The 26,295-nt window shown below is 45.3% G+C and overlaps 1 protein-coding gene across 1 annotated transcript in view; it reads left to right on the top strand.

Annotated features, from left to right (window-relative positions):
* LOC136586789 (macrophage mannose receptor 1-like) overlaps positions 1-26,295 on the top strand; it is a 298,478-nt gene that overhangs the window by 115,731 nt on the left and 156,452 nt on the right. Inside the window, exons 15-17 of the mRNA XM_066585016.1 lie at positions 10,019-10,160; positions 17,121-17,153; positions 19,321-19,484. Of these exons, the coding sequence (XP_066441113.1) occupies positions 10,019-10,160; positions 17,121-17,153; positions 19,321-19,484 (339 nt within the window). The remainder of the gene's footprint in view (positions 1-10,018; positions 10,161-17,120; positions 17,154-19,320; positions 19,485-26,295) is intronic.

Here is a 26,295-nt window from a genome sequence, read left to right on the forward strand (position 1 = left end):
ACTGCGCCGCGCAAGTTGGAGTTGGTATTCCACTATAGCTCTACGCTGCTCATAGAGTCTGGCCAACATGTGGAGTGTAGAGTTCCACTGTGTGGGCACGTCGCACAGCAGTCGGTGCACTGGCAGATTAAACCGATGTTGCAGGGTCCGCAGGGTGGCAGCGTGCGTGTGGGATTTGCGAAAATGTGCGCTGACCCGGCGCACCTTTCCGAGCAGGTATGACAAGTGTGGGTAGCTTTTCAGAAAGCGCTGAACCACCAAATTAAAGACACGGGCCAGGCATGGCACGTGCGTGAGGCTGCCGAGCTGCAGAGCCGCCACCAGGTTACGGCCGTTGTCACACATGACCATGCCCGGTTGGAGGCTCAGTGGCGCAAGCCAGCGGTCGGTCTGCTCTGTCAGACCCTGCAGCAGTTCGTGGGCCGTGTGCCTCTTATCTCCTAAGCTGAGTAGTTTCAGCACGGCCTGCTGACGCTTGCCCACCGCTGTGCTGCCACGCCGCGTGACACCGACTGCTGGCGACGTGCTGCTGCTGCCGACACATCTTGATTGCGAGACAGAGGTTGCGTAGGAGGAGGAGGAGGGTGGTTTAGTGGAGGAAGCATACACCCCCGCAGATACCACCACCGAGCTGGGGCACGCAATTCAGGGGGTGGGTAGGACGTGAGCGGTCCCAGGCTCTGACTCTGTCCCAGCCTCCACTAAATTCACCCAATGTGCCGTCAGGGAGATATAGTGGCCCTGCCCGCCTGTGCTTGTCCACGTGTCTGTTGTTAAGTGGACCTTGGCAGTAACCGCGTTGGTGAGGGCGCGTACAATGCTGCGGGAGACGTGGTCGTGCAGGGCTGGGACGGCACATCGGGAAAAGTAGTGGCGACTGGGAACTGAGTAGCGCGGGGCCGCCGCCGCCATCATGCTTTTGAAAGCCTCCGTTTCCACAAGCCTATACGGCAGCATCTCTAGGCTGATCAATTTTGCAAGGTGCACGTTTAACGCTTGAGCGTGCGGGTGCGCGGCGTCGTACTTGCGCTTGCGCTCAAACTGTGGCGCTAGCGACGTCTGGACGCTGCGCTGAGAGACATTGCTGGATGGGGCCGAGGACAGCGGAGGTGAAGGTGTGGGTGCAGGCCAGGAGACGGTACTGCCTGTGTCCTCAGAGGGGGGTTGGATCTCAGTGGCAGGTTGGGGCACAGGGGGAGAGGCAGTGGTGCAAACCGGAGGCGGTGAACGGGCATCGTCCCACCTTGTGGGGTGCTTGGCCATCATATGCCTGCGCATGCTGGTGGTGGTGCCTCCCCAGCTGATCTTGGCGCGACAAAGGTTGCACACCACTGTTCGTCGGTCGTCAGGCGTCTCTGTGAAAAACTGCCAGACCGTAGAGCACCTTGACCTCTGCAGGGTGGCATGGCGCGAGGGGGCACTTTGGGAACCAGTTGGTGGATTATTCGGTCTGGCCCTGCCTCTACCCCTGGCCACCGCACTGGCTCGGCCTGTGCCCACACCCTGACTTGGGCCTCCACGTCCTCGCCCGCGTCCACGTCCTATAGGCCTACCCCTACCCCTCAGCATGGTGTATTACCAGTGATTTGATTTCCCAGCCAGGAAACAAATTTGCGCAAGCCTGCTGTTAAACTTAGCTGGCTGCGCATGATTTTTTTTACGTTCTCCACCCAGCACACACGTACCCAGAACGCTGAGGACTGTCAAAGGCAGGCCAAATAGAATTTTTTCTCTTTTTTTTCAAGGAAAGGCCCACTGCGTATATTCAATCAATAATAAATATGTCTTCTGGCCCTGCAAATGTGTCACAGAACTGCAGGGTTGCAGAGTTATTAACTACAGCAGAGCGGTGATTTCCCAGGCAGGAAATAAATTGGCGCAAGCCTGCTGTTAACGTAGCTGGCTGCGTATGATTTCTTTACGTTCTCCACCCACCACACACGTACCCAGAACGCTGAGGACTGTCAGAGGCAGGCCAAATAGAATGTTTCCCTTTTTTTTTTTTTAAAGGGAAGGCCCACTGACTATATTCAATCAATAATATATGTCTTCTGGCCCTGCCTACACAATTCTGTCCCTGTAGTATTACTGCAGGGCGCAATGCTCTGCACAGCCGATTTTGAAAAAAAAAAAAAAAAAAAAGGTGCAACACTCCTAACAGCAGCCTCCAAACTACTGCACACGAATAGATGTGGCCCTAAGAAGGACCGTTGGGGTTCTTGAAGCCTACACTCACTACTAACACTCTCCCTACAGCAGCTCCAACACTATAGCACTGTCCCTCAGCTAACTCACAAGGCATCTGAGGCGAGCCGCGGGAGGGGCCGACTTTTATACTCGGGTGACACCTGATCTCCCCAGCCACTCACAGCAGGGGGGTGGTATAGGGCTGGAACGTCACAGGGGGAAGTTGTAATGCCTTCCCTGTCTTTCAATTGGCCAGAAAAGCGCGCTAACGTCTCAGAGATGAAAGTGAAAGTAACCAGAACACCGCGTGGTACTCGTTACGAGTAACGAGCATCCCGAACACGCTAATATTCGCCCGAGCATCAAGCTCGGACGAGTACATTCGCTCATCTCTATCCACCACATAAATGGACATGCTGCAGATTTGGAATCCTCTCTGCATGTCAGTTTCCACATGGATTTCATACAGAGTTTTTTCCAAAGCATTTTTATAATGTTTGTTTAACCCTTTAAAGCTACAGAATGTACATTTACATCCTGGAGGCTCAGGGTTTGTATGTAGTGGGATCGGGGGTTGATCCCGCTCCATACAATGTGGATGCTGACTGTTTCTTACAGCCGACACCCGCCTGCAACAGCTCAGATAAGGAATGACACTGAGCAAGGCTGTTAACCCTTTAAATGCTGCGGTCAATTTGACCGCAACATTTAAATGCAGTGAACGATGTTAGGGCTTCCTAAACTGCCCCCATGATAATATTGTGGGGTGCTGTGCCGTTGCCATGGCAGCCTGAGTCATTCTGAAAGCCCCCAGGGCTGTCATTGCAGATCAGCCATTGGAGATTGGCTGTCAGATCGTGGTATAATGTAATGCTATGGCTTATCCCTTGTCCCCCATTGAGGACTTAAAAAAAAGTGAAAATTATTATAACTCCTTAAGGACGTGGTCTATTTTGGCCATAAGGATGCAACAAATTATGGGGGGGATTTTCATCTCCACGTTCTAAAAGCCATAACTTTTTATCTTTCATCAATACTGCCGTATAAGGGCCTATTTTTTGCATTGTGAGCTATAGTTTTTTTATTCACAGTTTTTGGGTGCATACATTGTATTGTAAAACTTATTTTTTGCGAGCAGGGAGAGAAAAAACACTTCTGCCATTGTTTTTTAGTTTTTTTTACATTATTAATCATACAGCATGAATGACGCAAGAGATTTTTCCCGTGGGTCGGTACAATTACAACGATACCAAAAATATTATAATTTCTTTAGCTTTTTCCACTTTTGCACAATAAGGCTTTACTCACACAAGTGTATATCGGCTGCCATTTTCACGGTTGGCTGATATACGCTACATGCCGGTCAGGAAAGATATTCCTGGAACTATCTTTTTGGCCAGAATATTGCGGCAGATGCATAGACCCCATGGGAGCCTATGACAGCTGCCGGAGAAGGGAGGTGGGTGGGAGTTTATCAGCATGACTACTAAACTCCCTCCCCCTTCTCTCCTCCTCTACGCCCCTTGCCAGCTGTTTGCAATGGGAGGGAGGTGGGAGGGAGGTAGGATGGGGTGGAGCAAGTTGCTAAGCTCCTACCCCATTCTGCCCCCTCCCATATCTGGCTGCCGACAAGGGGTGGAGAGGGGGTGAGAGCTCAGCTTTGTGCACTTGTTCATGCATTTTTCCGGCGTTGGTGGGCGAACATAAAAACGCTGCCGCCCATGTGAAAGAGCCCTGTAATCACTATAATATCGCTGTGTAAAAATAGCATCAGACTATTATATGTTAACTGCAATATCTAGAGATATACTAGAGCTTAGCCGCTGTATCTACACCAGTTATAAAAGCTGAAAGGTTGTAAATATGAACATATAGTCAGGGTTGAGCTTGTGATCGCCTTTGCTAAGGTCAAAGGGCACATACATATTTCTTTCTTCTAACATGAAGGAGAGCTGCATTGAAAAGGCTTTAACTGACACATGGTCAGGTTTATTATTTTTCTCACATTTTCAGTTTTTCCCCCTCCCTTTAAAAAAAAAAAAACATACCTCCTTAATTTATCCATCAACAAAGCTGTATGAGGGACGAGTTGTATTTTTCAATGGTACTATTTCATGTGGCATATAATGTTCCAAAAAATCTTTAAAAAATGTCAGATATGCACATCTTGTAGCTAAGGGAAACTCCTATCTGACTCCTCTGGTGCTAATAAGCCATGGTAATTCTAGCTAAATGGGCACCGTTGTAGCCGCCCGACAGATGGCATTGGGTGGCCGGCTAGCGCTAAGCTAACTAACTATATGTAGTATACTGACTAATCTAAACTACATTGACTCGTTTCTATAGCCAGCTTTACATTCTGGCTGTGTCATCAGGATGAAGAGAGAGCAAGCGTCAGCGGTCGTGATGCCTGGCTGCATTACCTATGGTCCGTGCTGTGCGTCAGATCCTGACAGTGCTTATATATCATTGGCCCCTCCTTCTCTATTCCTGGGGTAATACTCCTCTCCACCAATCCTAAAGCACCATTGTCCTATAGGACGTCTCCCTTCACTTCTCAAGATATGTGTGCGAGAAGGGGAAATTGCCTGCTATCACATCACAAGGGGATCAGCACTGGACAGCTCCTATGATGTTCTGATATATCGTGAAGGAGCTATTTAAAGGGGTTGTCCCGCGCCAAAACGGGGTTTTTTTTTATTCAATAGGCCCCCCGTTCGGCGCGAGACAAACCCAATGCATGGGTTAAAAAAAAAACGTTTAGTACTTACCCGAATCCCCGCTCTGCGGCGACTTCTTACTTACCTTACCAAGATGGCCGCCAGGATCTTCACCCACGATGCACCGCGGGTCTTCTCCCATGGTGCACCGTGGGCTCTGTGCGGTCCATTGCCGATTCTAGCCTCCTGATTGGCTGGAATCAGCACACGTGACGGGGCGGAGCTACGAGGACCAGCTCTCCGGCACGAGCGGCCCCATTCACCAGGGAGAAGACCGGACTGCGCAAGCGCGTCTAATCGGGCGATTAGACACTGAAATAAGACGGCACCATGGAGACGAGGATGCTAGCAACGGAACAGGTAAGTCAATAACTTCTGTATGGCTCATATTTAATGCACGATGTACATTACAAAGTGCATTAATATGGCCATACAGAAGTGTATAGACCCACTTGCTTTCGCAGGACAACCCCTTTAAGTCCCGTGCAAAGATCAGCACTGGACAGCTCCCTCCATTAATGTGTATTAGCATGCCTCCTTCACAATCTGTATAATAATAATAAAGTTTATTTGTATAGCGCCAACATATTCCGCAGCGCTTACATAGACAGGGGGGATACAGAAAGACATAGGTACAAACATTACAGAACCACGGTTACATAGTAATCAATTGTTGGAAACAATAGGGGTGAGGGTCCTGCTCCAACGAGCTTACATACTACGAATAGTGGGGTGATACAGAAGGCAAAGGGGCTGGAGATGTGCACTGTATGGGGGGTGGAGATGTGCACTGTATGGCGGGGTGGAGAGTGAGCGATGTTATACACATAGACAATGGTCAGACATTTAGCAGTGTGACGGCAGAATCAGTATGACTGCAGGTATGTATAACGTTTCATTAATTCATTTTTGATACACATGAGAGATGGATTACTGTGATATACACTTGTGGAGATCATTAAACAGTTCAGTAACAGAAGGTTCACCTTCGGAGGTATAAAAAAACTTTGCCTTTATTGATAGTGTCACAGCATTATTGATAAAACTAGGGATGTGTTTACACAGAAGACTGAATGCACTTAACGCCCATGCAATTAAAAAACATTAAAAACATTCTAACGTGTTGTCACCAAGATTAATACTATTTCTCTTGTAGTTGATTTAACTGAAGGTTATAATAATCGGGTTTGATTTATGTTTTTTTTTTTTGCTATTTATAAATTTATTTATTTTGCAATAGAATGGTAATAACACATTTGTAATTCAGGTTTTCTAGACTATTCAAAAACATCATTGACATGGAAGACAACATTGTTTTTTCATTTGTAGATTTGATCAAGGTCTATAATGGTTGGTTAGGAATTTCTATAGCGTTATACAGAAAAAGGATATAGTTATCTTAAATGCTCATGTGCAACTAAGTATGCTTTTTAGATATAATGCTTAGTATATGGGGATTGTTGCAGTAATCGTGCATATCATTATAACATGTTAATTTAGGAGGAAGAATACTGAGTTTGTCCCACATGTTTTTTTTAATTGTATGGGTGTTATAAGTGGATTCCGTCTTCTGTGTAACACAGGGTGACTCCCACGTGAGCTAGTATCCTTCCCTGAGCTGCTGCCTAGTCTTGCCCGCATAGTCCGAAGGGCAGTCCTGGAGATAACTAAAGTGGAAAGTTCCATATATATTTATATAAAACTCTTCGGTTTACCTCACACTACTCGCCAAACCTCTAAGTCCTGTGTGGACTTTCAAATGATATCTGATTGTGACTTTTGACCTATGCTAAAATTGACTAATCCGGTTTATCTCTGAGGTATAATATAAATACAGTTTTTGGCCTCTGCAATAACTAACGAAAACCATCCCTTTAAGTTAATCATCCCCTTTAAAATCACCATAAAACAATATGATCTCCACAAGTGTATATCACAGTAATCCATCTCTCATGTTAATCAAAAACTAATTAATGAAAGCATATACTGATTGAGAAGGAGGCATGCTAATACACATTAATGGAGGGAGCAGTCCAGTGCTGATCGCCATTTGAAGTCACGGCAGGCAGTTTTCCACTTGCACACACATCGTGAGAAGTGGAGGGGGACGTCCTATGGGACAATGGTGCTTTAGGATTGGAGGAGAGGGGTATTAAAATAGGGAAGGAGGGGCCAATAATATATAAGCGCTGTCAGGATCTGACGTGTGGCACTGACCACAGGTAATGCAGGCAGGCATCACGACTGCTCCGGCTTGCGCTCTCTTCATCCTGATGACACAGCCAGAATGTAAAGCTGGCTATAGAAATGCGTCGATGTAGTTTAGATTAGTCTGTATACTACATATAGTTAGTTAGCTTAGCACTAGCCGACCACTTAATGCCATGTCAGGCGGCTACAACGGTGCCCACTCAGCTAGAATTATCATAGCTTACTAGCGCCATAGGAGTCAGATAGGAGTTTCCCTTAGCTACAAGATGTGCATATCTGACATTAACCCCTTCCTTTTCCAGACCTTCTTTCTAACAATTTAACAGAAAGGAATTTATCTTGCTGGTAATAGGGGTATTAAACTAGCGCCCAGGTCACCTTGCTAACGCTTTACACTTCAGGGTCACTTGAGTTAACCCCTTTATTGCTGGGTTTATAATTTCCACCCTGAGAAACAAGGGGTGTTTACAGAAAGGACAGTATATAAGGGGCATATACACCCTAATTGCTGTTTTGAAGTTAACCCATTCTTCCCCATTATTTATATTTGACTGGGGCATGATTTATTTGAGTGGAAAGATAATGAAAAGTGTGACATGATACACAGGATAGCGCACATTCTATCTCACCCTTTCTCAATTTGCCCTGGGTTATAACATCACCAGGATAAACTGATCTGAATATCTGAAGGAGCCAGCCATAATATTTATAAAATCTGCTGCCACCTAAGAGGAGATTAAGGGGCATATATTATGTAAAGGGGTCTAACATGATTAGAAGTGACTGGAATCAGGAAAACAGAAGACCGCACTACAACAATTGCTGCTCTGTTTCTCAGTTTGTGGGCTGCTGACTCTGAGCCATATAAATAGAATACGCAGACGATCACATCTGGGTCTGCAATTTGTCAGCCAAAACCAAAAGGCTCTCTTATGGAAAAAGGAAGTGCCTTCCTATTTGGGATTTTTCATTAGGATAAGGTGCCGAGAGTTGGCATCATACCTATATTCAAACAAACTATTTGGGTGTTTGGTAATCTGCACACCGTGTATTTAGAAAGAATAGGTTATGAGGGGGTAATATCTCTGGTGTCCATACATAAACTGGGATCCTACCTCATACATATATGTTTGAGTCTGTCCAGAAATTAGTTTTTAAGAATAATCAATAAAGTTAGTTTTTTAATATTTTTTTCTTTTTCGGTGATCAAATATGTTTTGTGTTTGATTATTTTATTATAAATATGGCAAACGTTTTTTTTTTTACTTTATTACCTTTTATTTGTATTAATAATTAATAAAACTTTTTAAAATCAACTTTTACATTTTTTTAGCCCCCCGTGGATAAGAACTTATGATGGATTGATTGTTTTTGCAGTATGATCTAATGCCATAGCATTTCATTATACCGCGATCAGACAGGAAATCTATCAAGCCACAGGCGTGGCTTGATAGGCAATATGCAATAGCTGCCATGGTGCCTTTCAAAAGGCCCCCGGCTGCCATGGCAACCGCATGGCACCCGGCGATCTCATCGCAGTGGACAGTGCAGGACTCCCTAACAACGATCGCAGTATTTTAATGTCGATGTCAAAATTGATGGCATTTAAAAGGTTAACAGCTCCAATAAGTGAGCTGCTAATTGGAGCTGTTGCAGGTGTGTGTTGGCTGTAAGAAACAGCCGACACCCTTGTTAGTGCAAACCGATATTTGCTTTACAATATGCTATTGGGGTCCAAATTCAATTGTTAGAGGTAATATGAGCTCAGGAGACTAACATTAAATCACACAACATGGGATGTGATCCAAAGTAATCTGTTTATTGAGTGAGAGATGACAGATTTTATAGGGTCACATGTTCAATTACAATTATTCAAATCTATTATAATTCATTTGTTACCATTGTTCAAAGAAGCATAAACACAAGATAAATATACAAGATAAAGAATTTAACATTTAAAATGCCAACCAAACGCTGTCAGTTGCAGAGTTGACCATACATGATTAATTTCTTGGAGCAATAAATCTAAACAAAAAGGTGTTTAGAGAGAATGTTTAGGAACATATGTGAACAGCTAGAAACATGTCAGTTTGACCCACCGGCCAGCCTAAAGGCCACAGTAGCTATCTTCTGGAACAAAAGCCTTAGTGATTCCCTCAAGGCTTATTAAATAACCATTTAATATCCACAAATCCTCCAGAAAAAGGGCAAATGAATACAGTGAAAAGAGACATAGTGGATGGCTACAGGCTTACAATATGGCAACGCATAGGATAGAACATGGAGTCATATTCATTTCACTAACACCCTTATTGTATTGACAATGTATGGTTCACACTGAACATTTGAACTTGGATTTTGCCACAGAGATACAAAATGAAATTTGAACTACTGCACAGATTTTTCCCATCGTGTATTTTGAAATCTACGTTGTGCAAAATAGTAACATATCACATATTTGCAGTGTATTCCATGGCAAATTCAGGCATTAAAATAGGAAATCTGCCCACATTAAATCTAGTGTTAAACACATGGATTTTCAATGTGGATTTCCCATGAAACCAAAGTCAAATTCTAATTAACATGGGTTTCTGCTGTGTGAACATACCCTGAGGATGCATTCATTATCACAGATACATTTCACCTATAAAAATGACAACTGCTTCCGAAACCACAATTTTTCAGCTGAGGTTTTGATGTGCTTTTTGCCACGTCTAGACTGTGAATGTGTGCAAACACCCTCAGTGAAACTGTTACGTGAGATATGTTTAATATACCAGCGGTCCTAGCAGATATTATATATGTACTTTGACAAGGTGACTTGGATATCATCTATTAATATTGTGAATTTTACTTTTCTTACTATTAGCTGATGAATGATATTTTCTTTTTTTCATTAGTTGGTTTATAAAAACTGGTACTATGGTGAACCCAACAATCACGATGGAGAGGAGTTCTGTGGGATGATGTTTGGTTATAACTTGAGGTGGAATGATCAACACTGTGATGATGCATTTGAATGGATTTGTGAACTACAAAAAGGTACTGTGCATACTTATCAAGATTAACCCATATCTGTTGTGTCACCCCGACTTCCTCATAGTCTGTAAGCTCTTGTGAGCAGGACCCTCACCCGTATTGTTCAAATTTTCTATTGGTTTACTGTTGTATCTAATGTCCTATGTTGTCTATGTGCTCTCTGGCTTGTAAAGTGCTGTGGGATATGTTCGCACTACAGTAATAAAAATGATTATTATCCCCCCTACTTATTCCCCTGAGCTCCTTTTCTTCAACAGGAAAATGAGATTACAGTTTTGAACAGAGCTCATTCTACTTCAAATAACTGCAGCCCCAGTTTAATTGTGGCTTCAGCAAGGCTTTTGGTCTAATTTTAAAGTCAAGATTCCTGGCTTTAACACTCCATGATGTACAGTTACATCATGATGGTTCAAGGTATGGGGGAGTACACAGCCTGTGGAGCTCTGCAGACCAGTCAGTAAATCCAGGGCTTCCCACCTCACCTGAGCCCATATAGCCTTAGTTGCCTCTCCGCTGCCCTCTTTTACTTGAGGGGAGCAGATCGAGGCCCTTTAGGGTCAGTTTGGAAGCAACAATGGGGTGAATCCCAGGCCTTGATTTTTGGATACCACCGCCTGGCTGCAACTTTGCGAGAAACCCACAAGATACCGGAGACAGTAAAAGCGACGGGACCACCTTTGGAGGATAAGAGCAGGTCCAACCTCACCATCAGGCCCCTCTCCAACAACAAGAAGCAGGTGAGTGGGACCTGGCAGTGCGGGTGTTACCGGGGTCCCACCGCCAATGACAACCTCAATCCAAGCAGCAGATACACTCCAGAGTGGGAGCGCTGGCTCCCTGAGACCAGGGAACAAGAAGAGAGGGGTCTGAGGAGCCACTTCCCCACAGCTGGAGGCTGCAGCTAAAAGCGGCCTCCTTGGGCCTGCAAATCCCCAGCCTGAATTTTCAGCCCCCTGGAGGTGTGTAGTGCTGCTAACAGCCATCCAAAAGTCTACCCAAGAACAAGAGGGACTCCCTAATAGCCAAGTGAGCTGTTGCATCAGAAGAACTGGGTAGCACAGTGAGCTGGGAGAGAGGGAGCTAAGCACCATCAGCCCAGAAAGACCCCAGAAGCTGCAGGGCCCTGGAAAGAGGGGAGACAGTACCCTATATTGCTATGCATATGTTGCAACATAATAGCAGAAAACCACAAGATATAACGCTGAACAACAGCAATCACCCGTGTGGTTACTACTGACTCCCAATAGCTACAACTTCATAAAGCTTCCACACTTCTGAGCATCCTGTGTACTGACTCTTTCTACCATCTACTATATGCCATAGACTATGTCCACCCCCTACTATCAGTGTGCGACACATGGGTGGTCTGAGAAGGATGCGCTGATGTACGACTAGATTACACTTCGGCTGGACCTTCACATTCTTTAAGAAAGGCTTTATAATTTATGCAGCTGACTCACACAGTTTCAGAAATGACCATAACTAAAGTAAAGACCCCATGGGTATCTCAAATTACACCACAGGGTACTTTACTGGAATTATTTGCAACCCAATTTCAAGCTGATTCAAACATAGGAGTGATGCCACTGATTCAAACAACTATATGACATTCCCATGCCACAAGAAAACCTGTTCCCAGCATCCCTATCTCTCACAGGGCCACAGTCAGCTTTGCTAGCTCAAATTAAATTCATTTTTCAAGCAGAACTTTCTTCAACAGTAAAGGAATTCACTGACCAAATAAAAGACCTTGGCCATCGAACCGATGGGCTGGAACAGAAGACGGACAACATTGTGGTTGCACTGGAGGTTGATAAACAGTGCATTGAAGAGCTAGAGTCCAGACTACATCTCCAAGAGTCCAAAAATGAAAAACTGGAAAACAGGTCCAGGTAAGCAAATATCCTAATCAGAGGACTCACGGAGTCAGTGACAGCTCTGAAAGAGTCGGTCACCACCCTCTTCTCCGCACTTCAGCCCAACATTGACCAACAACCGCTACGGATGAACAGGATCCACTGGGCCATGACTCACCCTCCTAACTCTGTTCTACCCCAAGATGTGATCTTGAAATTACATTACAGTGAAATACGAGACCAGCTGCTGACAAATGTCCCAATTACCAGGACTTCCTACCCTAGTTCAACTTTATGCGGATATAGCCCGATCTACGCTGGCAAAATGCAGATCCGTGTGATTCGTGACTCAGGCACTTCACAGCTAACATAAAATATACATGGGTTTTCCCTTTTGCCCTTCTTTTCCAATAGCATAGAAGATTGTATTCAGCAAGAACCATGGCAGATGCCTATCAAGCTGTAGAGACTACTCGCATTCCAGTGATTACTGCACCCGGACCAAGAGGTCCGCCGCAGACAAACAGGGGCTACAACAGGTCCAATCAGATGACCAACTTGGGCGACCTCCACTCCAGCTTGGACCAGAATGGATTCAGGCACTTGAGCAAAAATATATAGGGGGGAACCCTTAGAGGGCATTGGAGCATGGACACATGTGACACTGGTCAGTCGGGGCCATGTTAGGCTTGTCCATAATGTTATGGGCCTTAGGTCTACTTAAGCTCAGTTGCAACATATTAGGTTGAACATGTTATAGCTACATTTTGCCTTTTTTGTATGCTTTCTACAGATACCTTTATCCCACTCGATGGGTTTTTAGACTGGGCTGAAAATGACTTTCAGAGTAAGATGGATGTTTATTGGAGACAGGAGGTATTAACCCCTTCCCCAACTACAAGGTGTAAAGCCTTGTAAATGGTTACATTTCTTAAAAACTAATGCAGGTCCAGCCATGCTTTTCATGTTGTTACACACAAAGATGACTGTCAAACACCCGCTATTGAGGATCGATATCAGCCATCCATGGTTGGGTCTTAGGACCCACGTCCCTGTTTTACAGTTTATGCTTTTACCATTCATGAACTGCAAGTTAATGTTCAGTTTCCCCTTACTTAGGTCATCAAGAAAGTCCATTGCATTTCAATGTCCTAGTGATCCACCATGGAACTCTGGTCTACAGGGTTTCCAACAGCGATGTGTAGTCTCTCCTTATGGTCCACGTCATTTCATATAATGTACGGTGATTCAACTACCCCAGAAATGAAAACAGGCTTTCCTATCTTATATGAAACATCGCTGAGATGTAATATGCATCCAAAAAGCCCACTTTTCCCACTCTTCCATCACTAGCTACTTCCACCCACATTACTCTAGATTCCACGCTGCTTCTGCTCTCACAAAACATCAGGGGGTATTGAAACATTTTCACAACTCCCTACCGCTGCACATGAACCAGGTGGATGCAGATGGATTGGGGCACTTCTGTATAGTTTCGGGAACATTATGAGGACTTGTAGATGCAGCTGACTCTAGAAAGATGGCAACATTGCTGCTCTACGATCACTAAGGTCAGCTATCAAGTTTCCCTCATGGAAACTTCAGTTAAAATCCTACATAGAACGTATTTAGTGCCACAGAAAGTGCATCACATCTTTCCATCATCCTCACTGCTTTGTTTCCGAGGTTGTCAGGCTGTGGGGAGTATGTTTCATACCTGGTGGTCCTGTCTGGAGATGGAGAAACCGTGGTTACAAGTTCACAACTTACTAAACCATTTATTTTTGGTCCAATACCTAAATCTCCCACAGTCTTTCTCCTGGGGGATTGCCCACCTAAGTTTACATTTAGAGCCCATAAGCTCATTCAGTTTATTTGTATGGCTGCCAGGATCCATATTGCCTCTAGATGGAAATCCTCGAACCTCTCTTTCTCTGAGGTGCCTAATAAAATATCCACAATTATGCTTTATGAAAGGATCCATGCAATCCGGAGGGAAACCTTATTTAATTTTCTAGGTACATGGCAACCCTGGAATGGTTATCTCGAGATTCCGGGACTACGTAACTATGTCTCATCCACAAACATCCCATTGAAAACTAGCCTCAATTATTGACCCCCCCCCCCCTCGCACTAAGCAGCTGATATGGATCCTTGACGATCCCATGTTTTATATGCTTTGTTACCCCCTCCCATTACTCCATATTGGGAGTATGTTGTTTTGTTAAAAACTAGTGTACTTTAAGATGGCAACAATCAGCCCCCTGTGTGGGGTCATAAGAATGTTATGCACCTGTACCACATTTGTAAAACCCTTAGTAAAAACGATTGAAATTAAATTCCATCTTCAATTCTGACAACTGCATTAAAATGCCCTAATTGGAGTTTGGGAGTCCCGAATGGCCCTCCCATGATGAAATTATGGGGTGCCGTTCATTTGGCATGGAAACTGGGGGCCTTCTGTAGGCTCCCAGGGCTACTATTTCCTATTGATTATGAAACAATGGCTGTTGCATGGCTTGATAGAATATAATGTAATATTGCGCTTTTTGGTCAACCCATTTCAAAGGGAAAAATCTAATAAAAAGCGATAAAGTCGTATGTACTCCAAAATGCCTCTGATAGAAACTACAGGACATCCCACAAAAAACAAATCCTCACTACACTATTTTGATGGAAAAATAAAAAATGTTATGACTTTTCACAGATGGCGGCAGAAAGTAATTTATTTTTTTCTAAAGATATTTTATTTTTAAAGAGTACAGCAAAAAAACATCAATTTTATATCATCGCAATCTTACTGACCCATAGAATAAAGTTATCATGTCATTTTTGCTCCAGCATGTATGCCGTAGAAACAAGACCCCCACCGCCCCCCACCCAAAGATTGCAGAATTGCATTTTTTTCTTTCATTTCGCTTAAAAAATTTTAAAAAATGAAGCACATTATTCGGTACAGTAAATAGTATCATGGAAAAATAGAACTTACTCTGCAAAAAGCAAGCCCTAGACAGCTCTGTCTATGGATTAATTTTTTGAAAGCGGGGAGAAAATGCCCTGCAAAGTCTGAAATGTAAGATTAGCAAAACCACTATGCTGCAATGTTTTTCCTTTGCGTTGTAAAAAATCACTACGAATTTTATAGTTTTTTTTTTTTTTTTTTTGGGGGGGGGGGGGGGTTGCCGCTATTTTTTGTGGCTTTTTTAAATATACTTTTTTCCATGCATTTCTCATGTTTTAAATATAAACTAAAGATGAGCGAACACCAAAATGTTCGGGTTCGCGTTATTCGAAACGAACTTCCCACGATGTTCGGGTGTTCGTTTCGAATAACGAACCCCATTGAAGTCAATGGGCGACCGGAACATTTTTGTATTTCGCCGATGCTCGCTAAGGTTTTCATGTGTGAAAATCTTGGCAATTCAAGAAAATGATGGGAACGACACAGCAACGGATAGGGCAGGCGAGGGGCTACATGTTGGGCTGAATCTCAAGTTCACAGGTCCCACTATTAAGCCACAATAGCGGCAAGAGTGAGACCCCCCCCCCCGCACTGTCAGCATAACGATCGTTCTCCTCTGCCACAGCTGTAACAGCTGTGGAAGAGAAGAATGATGTTAGCCCATTGAATTCAGTGGAGCCGTCAATACAGCCGACTCCACTGAATGCAATGGGCTGCCGGCGATCGCGGGATGAATTGTCGGAAAGGGGTTAAATATATAAGCCCTTCCCTGCAATTCATCCAGAAATGTGTAAAAATAAAAAATATATATATACTCACCTGGTGCCCGCAGACGGAGTTCAGCGCGGCAGGCTGCAGTTCTCCTGAACTGCTCTGAACAGCTGTGAGTAGTATTCAGCAGCCGGGGATTTAAAATCCCCGCCTGCTGAATAAGATGCCTCTGAATGGTCACAGCCTGACCAATCAGAGGGCTGGCCTCTGATTGGTCAGGCTGTGACCATTCAGAGGCATCTTATTCAGCAGGCGGGGATTTTAAATCCCCGGCTGCTGAATACTACTCACAGCTGTTCAGAGCAGTTCAGGAGAACTGCAGCCTGCCGCGCTGAACTCCGTCTGCCGGCACCAGGTGAGTATATATATATTTTTTATTTTTACACATTTCTGGATGAATTGCAGGGAAGGGCTTATATATTTAACCCCTTTCCGACAATTCATCCCGCGATCGCCGGCAGCCCATTGCATTCAGTGGAGTCGGCTGTATTGCCGGTTCCATTGAATTCAATGGGCAAACATCGTTCTTCTCTGTCACAGCTGTTACAGCTGTGGCAGAGAAGAAGGATTTGTCTTCTATATGTTCTCAATGGGGTTGGCGCTGCTGCCGCCGGCCCCATTGAGCGCATATAGAAAAGATTTCTCAGGGAAGAAAGTTAAAGTAACCCGAACATCGGGTGGTGTTCGTTACGAATAACGAACATCCCGAACACCCTAATATTCGCCCGAGCATCAAGCTCGGACGAGTACGTTCGCTCATCTCTAATATAAACCTCAGAAAAAATAGCATACATGCAATATGCTGCATTTTGAATAAAAAAAAACTCCAGTGATTTAAAAAAATGCAGCAAAAAGGAAGAAATATGCTACAAAGAAGAAAAAAAACATTGTTCTTGGTGAGTTCTATATTTCGCTTTTGACCTTCATGTAGCAAAAACAGCACAGCGCTTTTCTGGAAAACACAATATTTGAACCCAACCTAAAGGGAATTGGATCTTTAGTGAGATCATTAAAGAATATTTCCCTCCAAAACAAATACACGATGTGGAATAGCCAGATCCAGAAATGATAGAATGCCAACAGAATCCCATACTGATGGCCAATGTTAAATGTTGTCATATGAGGGATTTATCTCCCTCTCTCTTGGGAGGTTGATTCACAGCGGGGCATTTACCCCTCTTTGTATCGGTCTTTATGTGAAACTGGTTACCATTTGGCTAAATGCTGTATGATTGAGTTAGAGAAAGGAGGCAAGAAGGCAAAGTGGGCTGTAGAGCTAATTGAAGGTTTCACCTTATCATTGTGCTAATAAAGTTGTTAGATTGATACACGGCATTTCCTGATGAAACTATTACTTATTCTTCTTGTTTCTAGGAGCTGTACTGAAGGAAGAACCAAAACCTGTTGGTGAGGAATTATTTTCTTTTCTTTTTAAGGCTGCTTCCACATGGGTGGGGAGAAAAAAAAATTGCACATAGATTTGTGCGTTGCAAATCTAACACAAAAAGAACTCCATTCTTCTGAATGGGGTCACACACATGAGCGATGTTTCCTGCATGCTACCCCAATGCAATACAGGAACAAATTGCGTCATTGTTATATCTTTCTGTGTGCTCTTGCATCGCAGTGCCCATTGTTCTCAATGGGGCAGGTGGCAGCATCTCACCACATGCTAGGTGCATGCAATGCAATGTCTCCCATTGAAAACAATGGGACAAACTTTGTGATGCTCTGCCATGGCTAATAGCCACGGCAGAGAATCACTCCATCCCCAAAGTGATGCAGGGCTGTTTTGACATAAAAACGGCTCGCATCCATGGGGAATTCACATGATGGGGAGCTCAAAATGGGGCCATGATTCACGGCCTTATATGCATCGAGCAGGAGTTGGCGGGAGTAGCTCCAGTGGGTGTGCCAATTCTGGCCTAGTCATGGTGGTGGCTACTCTGCCTACAGTGGTAGTTCATGAGGCAGATGGGATTTCAAAGGGGTTCTTGACTAAAGCAATTAGTAAATCATAAATTCTTTGTGATGCCAGTGCCTTTAGATTGCATGCGGGTTTGTGATGAAATAAGAAACCCGTCCAGAAAGGTAGCAGTAAAACCGAAGGCACACAGTTTACTGAGACTCTGGGTTTAAGTACAATGTTTGCACTTTTCTTATAGCAAATAGAAAAGTCTTTAGCCATTTCTTGAACACATCAAATTACATTCAGAAATTCCTTGATTCCTTCCTGAAGAAGGAGATGGGGCTGACGGGCTAATTTTAAGTGGTTACTGGACTAGGAGGTTATTGGTGGAGGAATGAGGGTAACAGTATAAGCTCTCATGTAAACACTCTGATTCCTGGATGTGCAGGGACAAGTTAAATTCACAGTTGCGGTGTCTGGGTTCCTTTCAGCTGACAGGGGGATCTACCCTGGAATCGGTTCCTCTGGGCAAGATTGTAAAAAAGCTTCTCTGACACTCATTTCACTTTCCCCCACCTCAGACCACTCTCTTCTTTTTCTTCCTTTTCTTCATCTCTCCATTCTCTGGCTCCTTCCATTACCTCTCACCAACTCTTCTCCTCCTTCTCCTCCTAAAAACCCTTCTCCTTCTAACCCTCTAACTCCACCTTTTCTCTCGCTTTTATACTCTGTGTCACCCAATCCTAGGCAAGGTGCCAACTAACTCTCTAATGCCCAAGCTATCTAAGGATGACTGAAACTAGTGACAGAGAATTAGCTGAAATTCTGTCTAATCATACAGAGCTAGCAAATGTGAATATTATACATTAGGAATTAACCCCTAGTAAACCAGACATTATTGTTGCTTCATAATTTAACATACATTTCACATAATTTTTCCCAGTTTTTCCTTTATTATACACAATTTAGCTGATCCAGTGTTAAATGGGCTTTGGGACCCCAAATTCTGGGGTACTATACACATCGCGCTCGCCCATGTGAAGTCAGCCTTACTGATTTGCAGCAGATTTCACACTTTCAATTGCATTCCAATTTAAATGGTGCAATCTTCTGCAGCTCTGCAACAAAATAGACAACAAAATCGACAGCAAATCGGCAATCTGTGAGCGCACATTAAATATAGACTGATCTGGTCTGTGGACCAGTTCAATAATATGTACAACACAAAGCAGCCTAAACCCCAGACCAAACCCTCTAACTATAGACGCCTAAATAAATACAGACCCCCTAAATGAATATAGAGCCCAAACTCTGTACATTAAGACAGATACCCGACTATGTTCCCTAAACTAATACAGATCTAGACTCAGACCCCCCAAACTAATAAAGACTAATACAGTCCCCCTAAACTGATACCGACTCCAGACCCAGGCTCAATAAATAAATAACATGTATGTAAACATACAGTGAACCCAATGAGATGTCAAACAATGTGATGGGGAGATTGAATATCAGAGGTATATTGAGTTCACCGTAGAATAATGATTGATAACAATTAATTACTCGTCCCGCCATGCTGCTGTTGTATCATTTTATGCGCCATTTGCATTAGTCCTTCTCACTTGCGTGTAATAATGAAGTATTTGTATCCTCTTTACATCACAGCATATAACTTTACACATGACGGTTGGCTAATCTATAATGACAGCCAATACTATATTAGCGAAGATCAAATGCCGATGGAGAAAGCACAAGAATTCTGTAGAAGAAATTCTTCCCATCTTGTCACCATTAACAGTGAATCTGAGTGGAAATTCCTTTGGAAATACGTAAGTCCAGAATACTAACATTCTTCTTACTTTAGCCTAGGGGCCCACAGCGACTTCAGATCACACAGCAGTTGAGATAAACTTCAAACCGTAACGGACTTTGATTGTTGCCCAACTATTTCCCCATAGAGAGACAGTGAGGTCAGGCACCAGTTAGGGTAACCAGTGGTTTTATCCTGACTGTTGGTGACCAAAAAGTACTTGGGGATTCTTCAGTTTCTGCTAAAGAAAGTTCATTCATTAAATGTGAAATACTCCAATTTGTTCTGATCCCGCCCCCTTGCCAATATCTTCAGCAGAAAAACTTTTCTTGACCTTTATGCTCCTTTTAATCTGGATATTACTATTGGGACACTGAAGCAAGGTTACATAAACTATACAGTTATCCAATCTAACCAGCTTTTATGAAAATTTGCGAAAGATGTCTATAACAGTGGATTCACATGAGCGAGTTTATGTGCTTACAATTGTGCACACAAAAACATGTGCCTGTTATAATCATTGGTTCCCTACAGTATGTTCACATGTCCGTGTTTTACAGGCGTGCAAACGCACGTACCTGCAAAACATAGGACATGCGTGCACCATAGGTCTGTGGTGCACATCAATATTCCCCAGCGGGGAGTTCCCTTTTCACTGAATACTGTGACAGCACTGTAAAGAATCCCCTGCCACAGCTGTCGCAGCTCCACCGGGAGTAAAGAATCCCCTGCCACAGCTGTGGCAGAGGATTGCGATGTTCTTCCATTTTTTTCAATGGGAGTAACGCTTTTGCAGTCCCATTGAAAGCAATGGGCTGCTGGTAAGCCCTGCAGAGATTTTCAGGGAAGGGCTTTAAATATAAGCCCTTCCCTGAAAATCATCCCTAGAATGTGTTAAAAATGTTAAAAAAATATATACTCACCTCTCCTCAGCTACTAGAATTCTATGAATGGCCCTGAGCTGCCTGTGATTGGCTGAGTGCTCTAACCAATCACAGGCAGCACTTAGCTGTCATTCAATGAAGCACTCAGCCAATCAGATACAGCCCTTTCAGCAGGTGGGGATTTTAAATCCCCGCCTGCTGAAACAGAGTCAGAGCAGTGCAGGGAGAAGAAAGGCTAGACGTGCCTGAGCCCCGGCAGCTTTTTATTTTTAACACATTTTAGGGATGATTTTTCAGGGAAGGGCTTATATTTAAAGCCCTTCCCTGAAAATCCCTGCAGGTCTTGCCGGCAACCTATTGCTTTTAATGGGACTGCAGGAGCACTGACCCCATTGAAAGCAATGGGAGAACATTGCGATCCTGTGCCACAGCTGTGGCAGGGGATTCTTGATGCCCCACGGAGATTCTTTACATGGCAGTGGTGGATATATATAGTGTGTATAAATATATATTTTTTTTAATTTTTTTTTTTACACATACCACAGGTGATTTTCAGGGAAGGGCTTATATTTCAAGGCCTTCCTTGAAAATCACTGCAGGGGTTGCAGGAATCCTATTGCGTTCAATAGGGCAGCGGCCCCATCGGAAGCACTGCTGCACGGACCTGCATTCACACGTGCTTGTGCATGCTCGTGTGAATGCACCCTAAGGTACGACTACACGGGGCGGTGAACTTTAGATTTTATGTGCAGACAATCTGCAGCATTTACAATAGCAGCAAAGTGGATGAGATTTAAACAGGTCAGCCCTAAATTTGCATGGAAATTGTCATGCAGCAGATTTTTACTCTGGACTTCATCCTTTTTTAATGCAGAGGCTGAAAACTATATATCCACAACGTTTAAACCATTTAGAGCTACGTACATTCACTACATACCTCTAAACAGTATTCTATTTCTGCCCACTAGTTGATTGAGGGCCAGTTGCACCAACCATGATGTTGATCCCGATTCAGGTAGCTGCGATCAACTGTAAACTAGATTTAATCAAAAGACGTAATAAACAGGTAACCAGGACAGCGCCTCTGCCAGAGGTGAGGAATGTTGTTAATAGATATGAATGTACAGGAGAAGGACTCATCTGGCATTAAAGACCCAACCTGGAAGGGTTAGCTGTTATGCCTCCAGTCTGAGTTCACTTAAAAGTATGGGGTAGCCATCGACACAGGTAACACCCTGTCTTGGGGACATCCAGAGGAGAGCAGGTATAGAGAATCCCGAAATATCCCATATCTCGAGCAAGAATAGAGAAGTATTGGTTAAAAAGGTCTTCTGCAGCTTAGGGTGCAACTTCACCAATGTTGTCCCAACCTCCTACATGTAGGGAGGACATGTTGATGACATGTGCTTGACAAAGGAGTCACCGTAGCCTCTGAAATATACTTTGCACCTCATCTCCTGTTTACCAATAAATTGGACTTCACCCAAATCTTTATTTATTGTACTCCTCCACTATCTGTTCACAACACTGTGTCACCTTGGACCACTTGAGGGAGGCATCTATGGGTACTCTTTTTTAAAGTAAGTCTCACTTATTGAAACACGACACTAGTGAAGTTGCAGCCTGTGCACTGGAGAGCCTTTCAACAAATACTTCCTTAAGCAAAACGCACTACACTTTTGGATCTAAGATTTGCTAAACTAAGCTCAGGTGATCTGCAATCAAAGGTTCAACTTAGAAAAAATGTACTGTGCATGGTGATTGGTGACTGTAGTCAGGTGATCCAGCATTCAGGGTGATAGTAAAACATGGTTGCTCCCAGCAGCAAACAAGAATGTAATTTCACCACCCAAGAAAACCTTTTCTTAAATTTGTCGGTCAATTCTTCCAAGGGTTATCACCTTCACCATACAGCATGTTTACGTAATGGACTAATTGATTTTACAGGCACAAATACTATTTACAGTATGACATATCCTCAGGGTAGGTCATCAACAGTTGATAGAACAGAGTCCGTAGCGCTTGAACCTGGCCCATTATGCTGTCAGCATTCCTACACACACGGGTCTTAATTGCAAGCGCAGCTCCCATTGATTTCAATAAAATCTCAGCCTGCTGCTTTCGCTCCAGCCCCTCCCTGTATGCAGCTGTTGAATAGCATGCACCACTCAGCTGATTGGCCAGGGTCCACCGCTTGAGAACCTGGCCAATCAATTATTAATTACTAGAGATGAGCGAGCACCAAAATGCTCAGGTGCTCGTTACTCGAGACGAACTTTTCGCGATGCTCGAGGGTTCGTTTCGAGTAACGGACCCCATTGAAGTTAATGGGCGACCCGAGCATTTTTGTATATCGCCGATGCTCGCTAAGGTTTTCGTTTGTGAAAATCTGGGCAATTCAAGAAAGTGATGGGAACGACACAGCAACGGATAGGGCAGGCGAGGGGCTACATGTTGGGCTGCATCTCAAGTTCACAGGTCCCACTATTAAGCCACAATATCGGCAAGAGTGCCCCCCCCCCTCCCAACAACTTTTACTTCTGAAAAGCCCTCATTAGCAATGCATAACTTTGCTAAGCACCACACTGCCTCCAACAAAGCACAATCACTGCCTGCATGACACTCGGCTGCCACTTCTCCTGGGTTACATGCTGCCCAACCCCCCCCCCCCCCCCACGACCCAGTGTCCACAGCGCACACCAAACTGTCCCTGCCCAGCCTTCAGCTGCCCTCATGCCACGCCACCCTCATGTCTATTTATAAGTGCGTCTGCCATGAGGACGAACCGGAGGCACACACTGCAGAGGGTTGGCACGGCTAGGCAGCTACCCGCTTTAAAAGGGGCGGGGCGATAGTCCACAATGCTGTACAGAAGCAATGAGAAATCCAATCCTGTGCCACCTCCATCTGGAGCTGCACACGTGGGCATAGCAATGGGGAACCTATGTGCCACACACTATTCATTCTGTCAAGGTGTCTGCATGCCCCAGTCAGACCGCGTTTTTTTATAAATAGTCACAGGCAGGTACAACTCCGCAATGGGAATTCCGTGTGCACCCACAGCATGGGTGGCTCCCTGGAACCCACCGGCTGTACATAAATGTATCCCATTGCAGTGCCCTGGACAGCAGAGCTAACATCAGATTAAATGCAGGTGGGCTTCAGCCCACACTGCATGCCCCAACCGGAGCTGGGTTTTTAATTCATAGACACAGGCAGGTACAACTCCCTATTGTGAAGTCCCTGTAGACCGACAGCATGGGTGGCTCCCTGGAACCCACCGGCGGTACATAAATATATCCCATTGCATTGCCCATCACAGCTGAGGTAATAAATTCATGTTTAATGCAGGTGGGCTTCGGCCCACACTGCATGCCCCAGTCAGACTGGGGTTCTTTAGAAGTGGACACATGCAGTTACAACTCCCTGTGGACCCACAGCATGGGTGGGTGCCAGGAAGCCACCGGCGGTACATAAATACATCCCATTGCAGTGCCCAACACAGCTGATGTAACGTCAGCTGTAATGCAGGTGGGCTAAAAATTAATTTGATTACACTGTAGGCGAGGGCCCCCAAAAATTGGTGTACCAACAGTACTAATGTACCTCATAAAAATTGCCCATGCCCAACCAAGAGGGCAGGTGAAACCCATTAATCGCTTTGGTTAATGTGGCTTAATAGGTAACTAGCCCAGGAGGCAGCCCAGTTAAAATAAAAATTGGTTGAGGTGAAAGTTTCAACGCTTTAATGAGCATTGAAACGTATAAAAATTGTTTAGAAAAATTATATAACTGAGCCTTGTGGGCCTAAGAAAAATTGCCCGTTTGGCGTGATTATGTGAGGTTTCAGGAGGAGGAGGAATATTATACACAGATTGATGAAGCAAAAAGGTCCCCGTTTTTATTGGGGATAGAGAACGATGCTTCCATCCGCGGGTGCAGCCTACGTATTGCTTAGGTTTCGCTGCTGTCCGCTGGTGGAGAAGAGAAGTCTGGGGAAATCCAGGCTTTGTTCATCTTGATGAGTCTTAGCCTGTCGGCACTGTCGGTTGACAGGCGGGTACGCTTATCTGTGATGATTCCCCCAGCCGCACTAAACACCCTCTCTGACAAGACACTAGCCGCAGGACAAGCAAGCACCTCCAGGGCATACAGCGCGAGTTCAGGCCACGTGTCCAGCTTCGAAACCCAGTAGTTGTAGGGGGCAGAGGCGTCACGGAGGACGGTCGTGCGATCGGCTACGTACTCCCTCACCATCCTTTTACAGTGCTCCCGCCAACTCAGCCTTGACAGGGGACCGGTGACACAGTCTTGCTGAGGAGCCATAAAGCTGTCAAGGGCCTTAAAGAGTGTTGCCCTGCCTGTGCTGTACATGCTGCCTGATCTCCGCGCCTCCCCTGCTACCTGGCCCTCGGAACTGCGCCTTCGGCCACTAGCGCTGTCGTATGGGAATTTTACCATCAGTTTGTCCGCCAGGGTCCTGTGGTATAGCAACACTCTCGAACCCCTTTCCTCTTCGGGTATGAGAGTGGAAAGGTTCTCCTTATACCGTGGGTCAAGCAGTGTGTACACCCAGTAATCCGTAGTGGCCAGAATGCGTGTAACGCGAGGGTCACGAGAAAGGCATCCTAACATGAAGTCAGCCATGTGTGCCAGGGTACCTGTACGCAACACATGGCTGTCCTCACTAGGAAGATCACTTTCAGGATCCTCCTCCTCCTCCTCCTCAGGCCATACACGCTGAAAGGATGACAGGCCAGCAGCATGTGTAACCTCACCAGTGGGCCAAGCTGTCTCTTTCCCCTCCTCCTCATCTTCCTCCTCCTCCTCCTTCTCACCGCGCTGAGATATAGACAGGAGGGTGCTCTGACTATCCAGCGACATACTGTCTTCCCCCAGCTCTGTTTCCGAGCGCAAAGCGTCTGCCTTTAGGCTTTGCAGGGAACTTCTCAAGAGGCATAGCAGAGGAATGGTGACGCTAATGATTGCAGCATCGCCGCTCACCACCTGGGTAGACTCCTCAAAGTTTCCAAGGACCTGGCAGATGTCTGCCAACCAGGCCCACTCTTCTGAAAATAATTGAGGAGGCTGACTCCCACTACGCCGCCCATGTTGGAGTTGGTATTCCACTATAGCTGTACGCTGCTCATAGAGCCTGGCCAACATGTGGAGCGTAGAGTTCCACCATGTGGGCACGTCGCACACCAGTCGGTGCACTGGCAGATTAAACCGATGTTGCAGGGTGCGCAGGGTGGCAGCGTCCGTGTGGGACTTACGGAAATGTGCGCAGAGCCGGCGCACCTTTCCGAGCAGGTCTGACAAGCGTGGGTAGCTTTTCAGAAAGCGCTGAACCACCAAATTAAAGACGTGGGCCAGGCATGGCACGTGCGTGAGGCTACCGAGCTGCAGAGCCGCCACCAGGGTACGGCCGTTGTCACACACGACCATGCCCGGATGGAGGCTCAGTGGCGCAAGCCAGCGGTCGGTCTGCTCTGTCAGACCCTGCAGCAGTTCGTGGGCCGTGTGCCTCTTATCTCCTAAGCTGAGTAGTTTCAGCAAGGCCTGCTGATGCTTGCCCACCGCTGTGCTGCCACGCCGCGCGACACCGACTGCTGGCGACGTGATGCTGCTGCTGACACATCTTGATTGCGAGACAGAGGTTGCGTTGGAGGAGGAGGAGGAGGGTGCTTTAGTGGAGGAAGCATACACCGCCGCACATACCACCACTGAGCTGGGGCCGGCAATTCTGGGGGTGGGTAGGACGTGAGCGGTCCCAGGCTCTGACTCTGTCCCAGCCTCCACTAAATTCACCCAATGTGCCGTCAGGGAGATATAGTGGCCCTCCCCGCCTGTGCTTGTCCACGTGTCCGTTGTTAAGTGGACCTTGGCAATAACCGCATTTGTGAGGGCGCGTACAATGTTGCGGGAGACGTGGTCGTGCAGGGC

This window comes from Eleutherodactylus coqui, chromosome 12 (assembly GCF_035609145.1).
Source record: "Eleutherodactylus coqui strain aEleCoq1 chromosome 12, aEleCoq1.hap1, whole genome shotgun sequence".
NCBI lineage: Eukaryota > Metazoa > Chordata > Amphibia > Anura > Eleutherodactylidae > Eleutherodactylus > Eleutherodactylus coqui.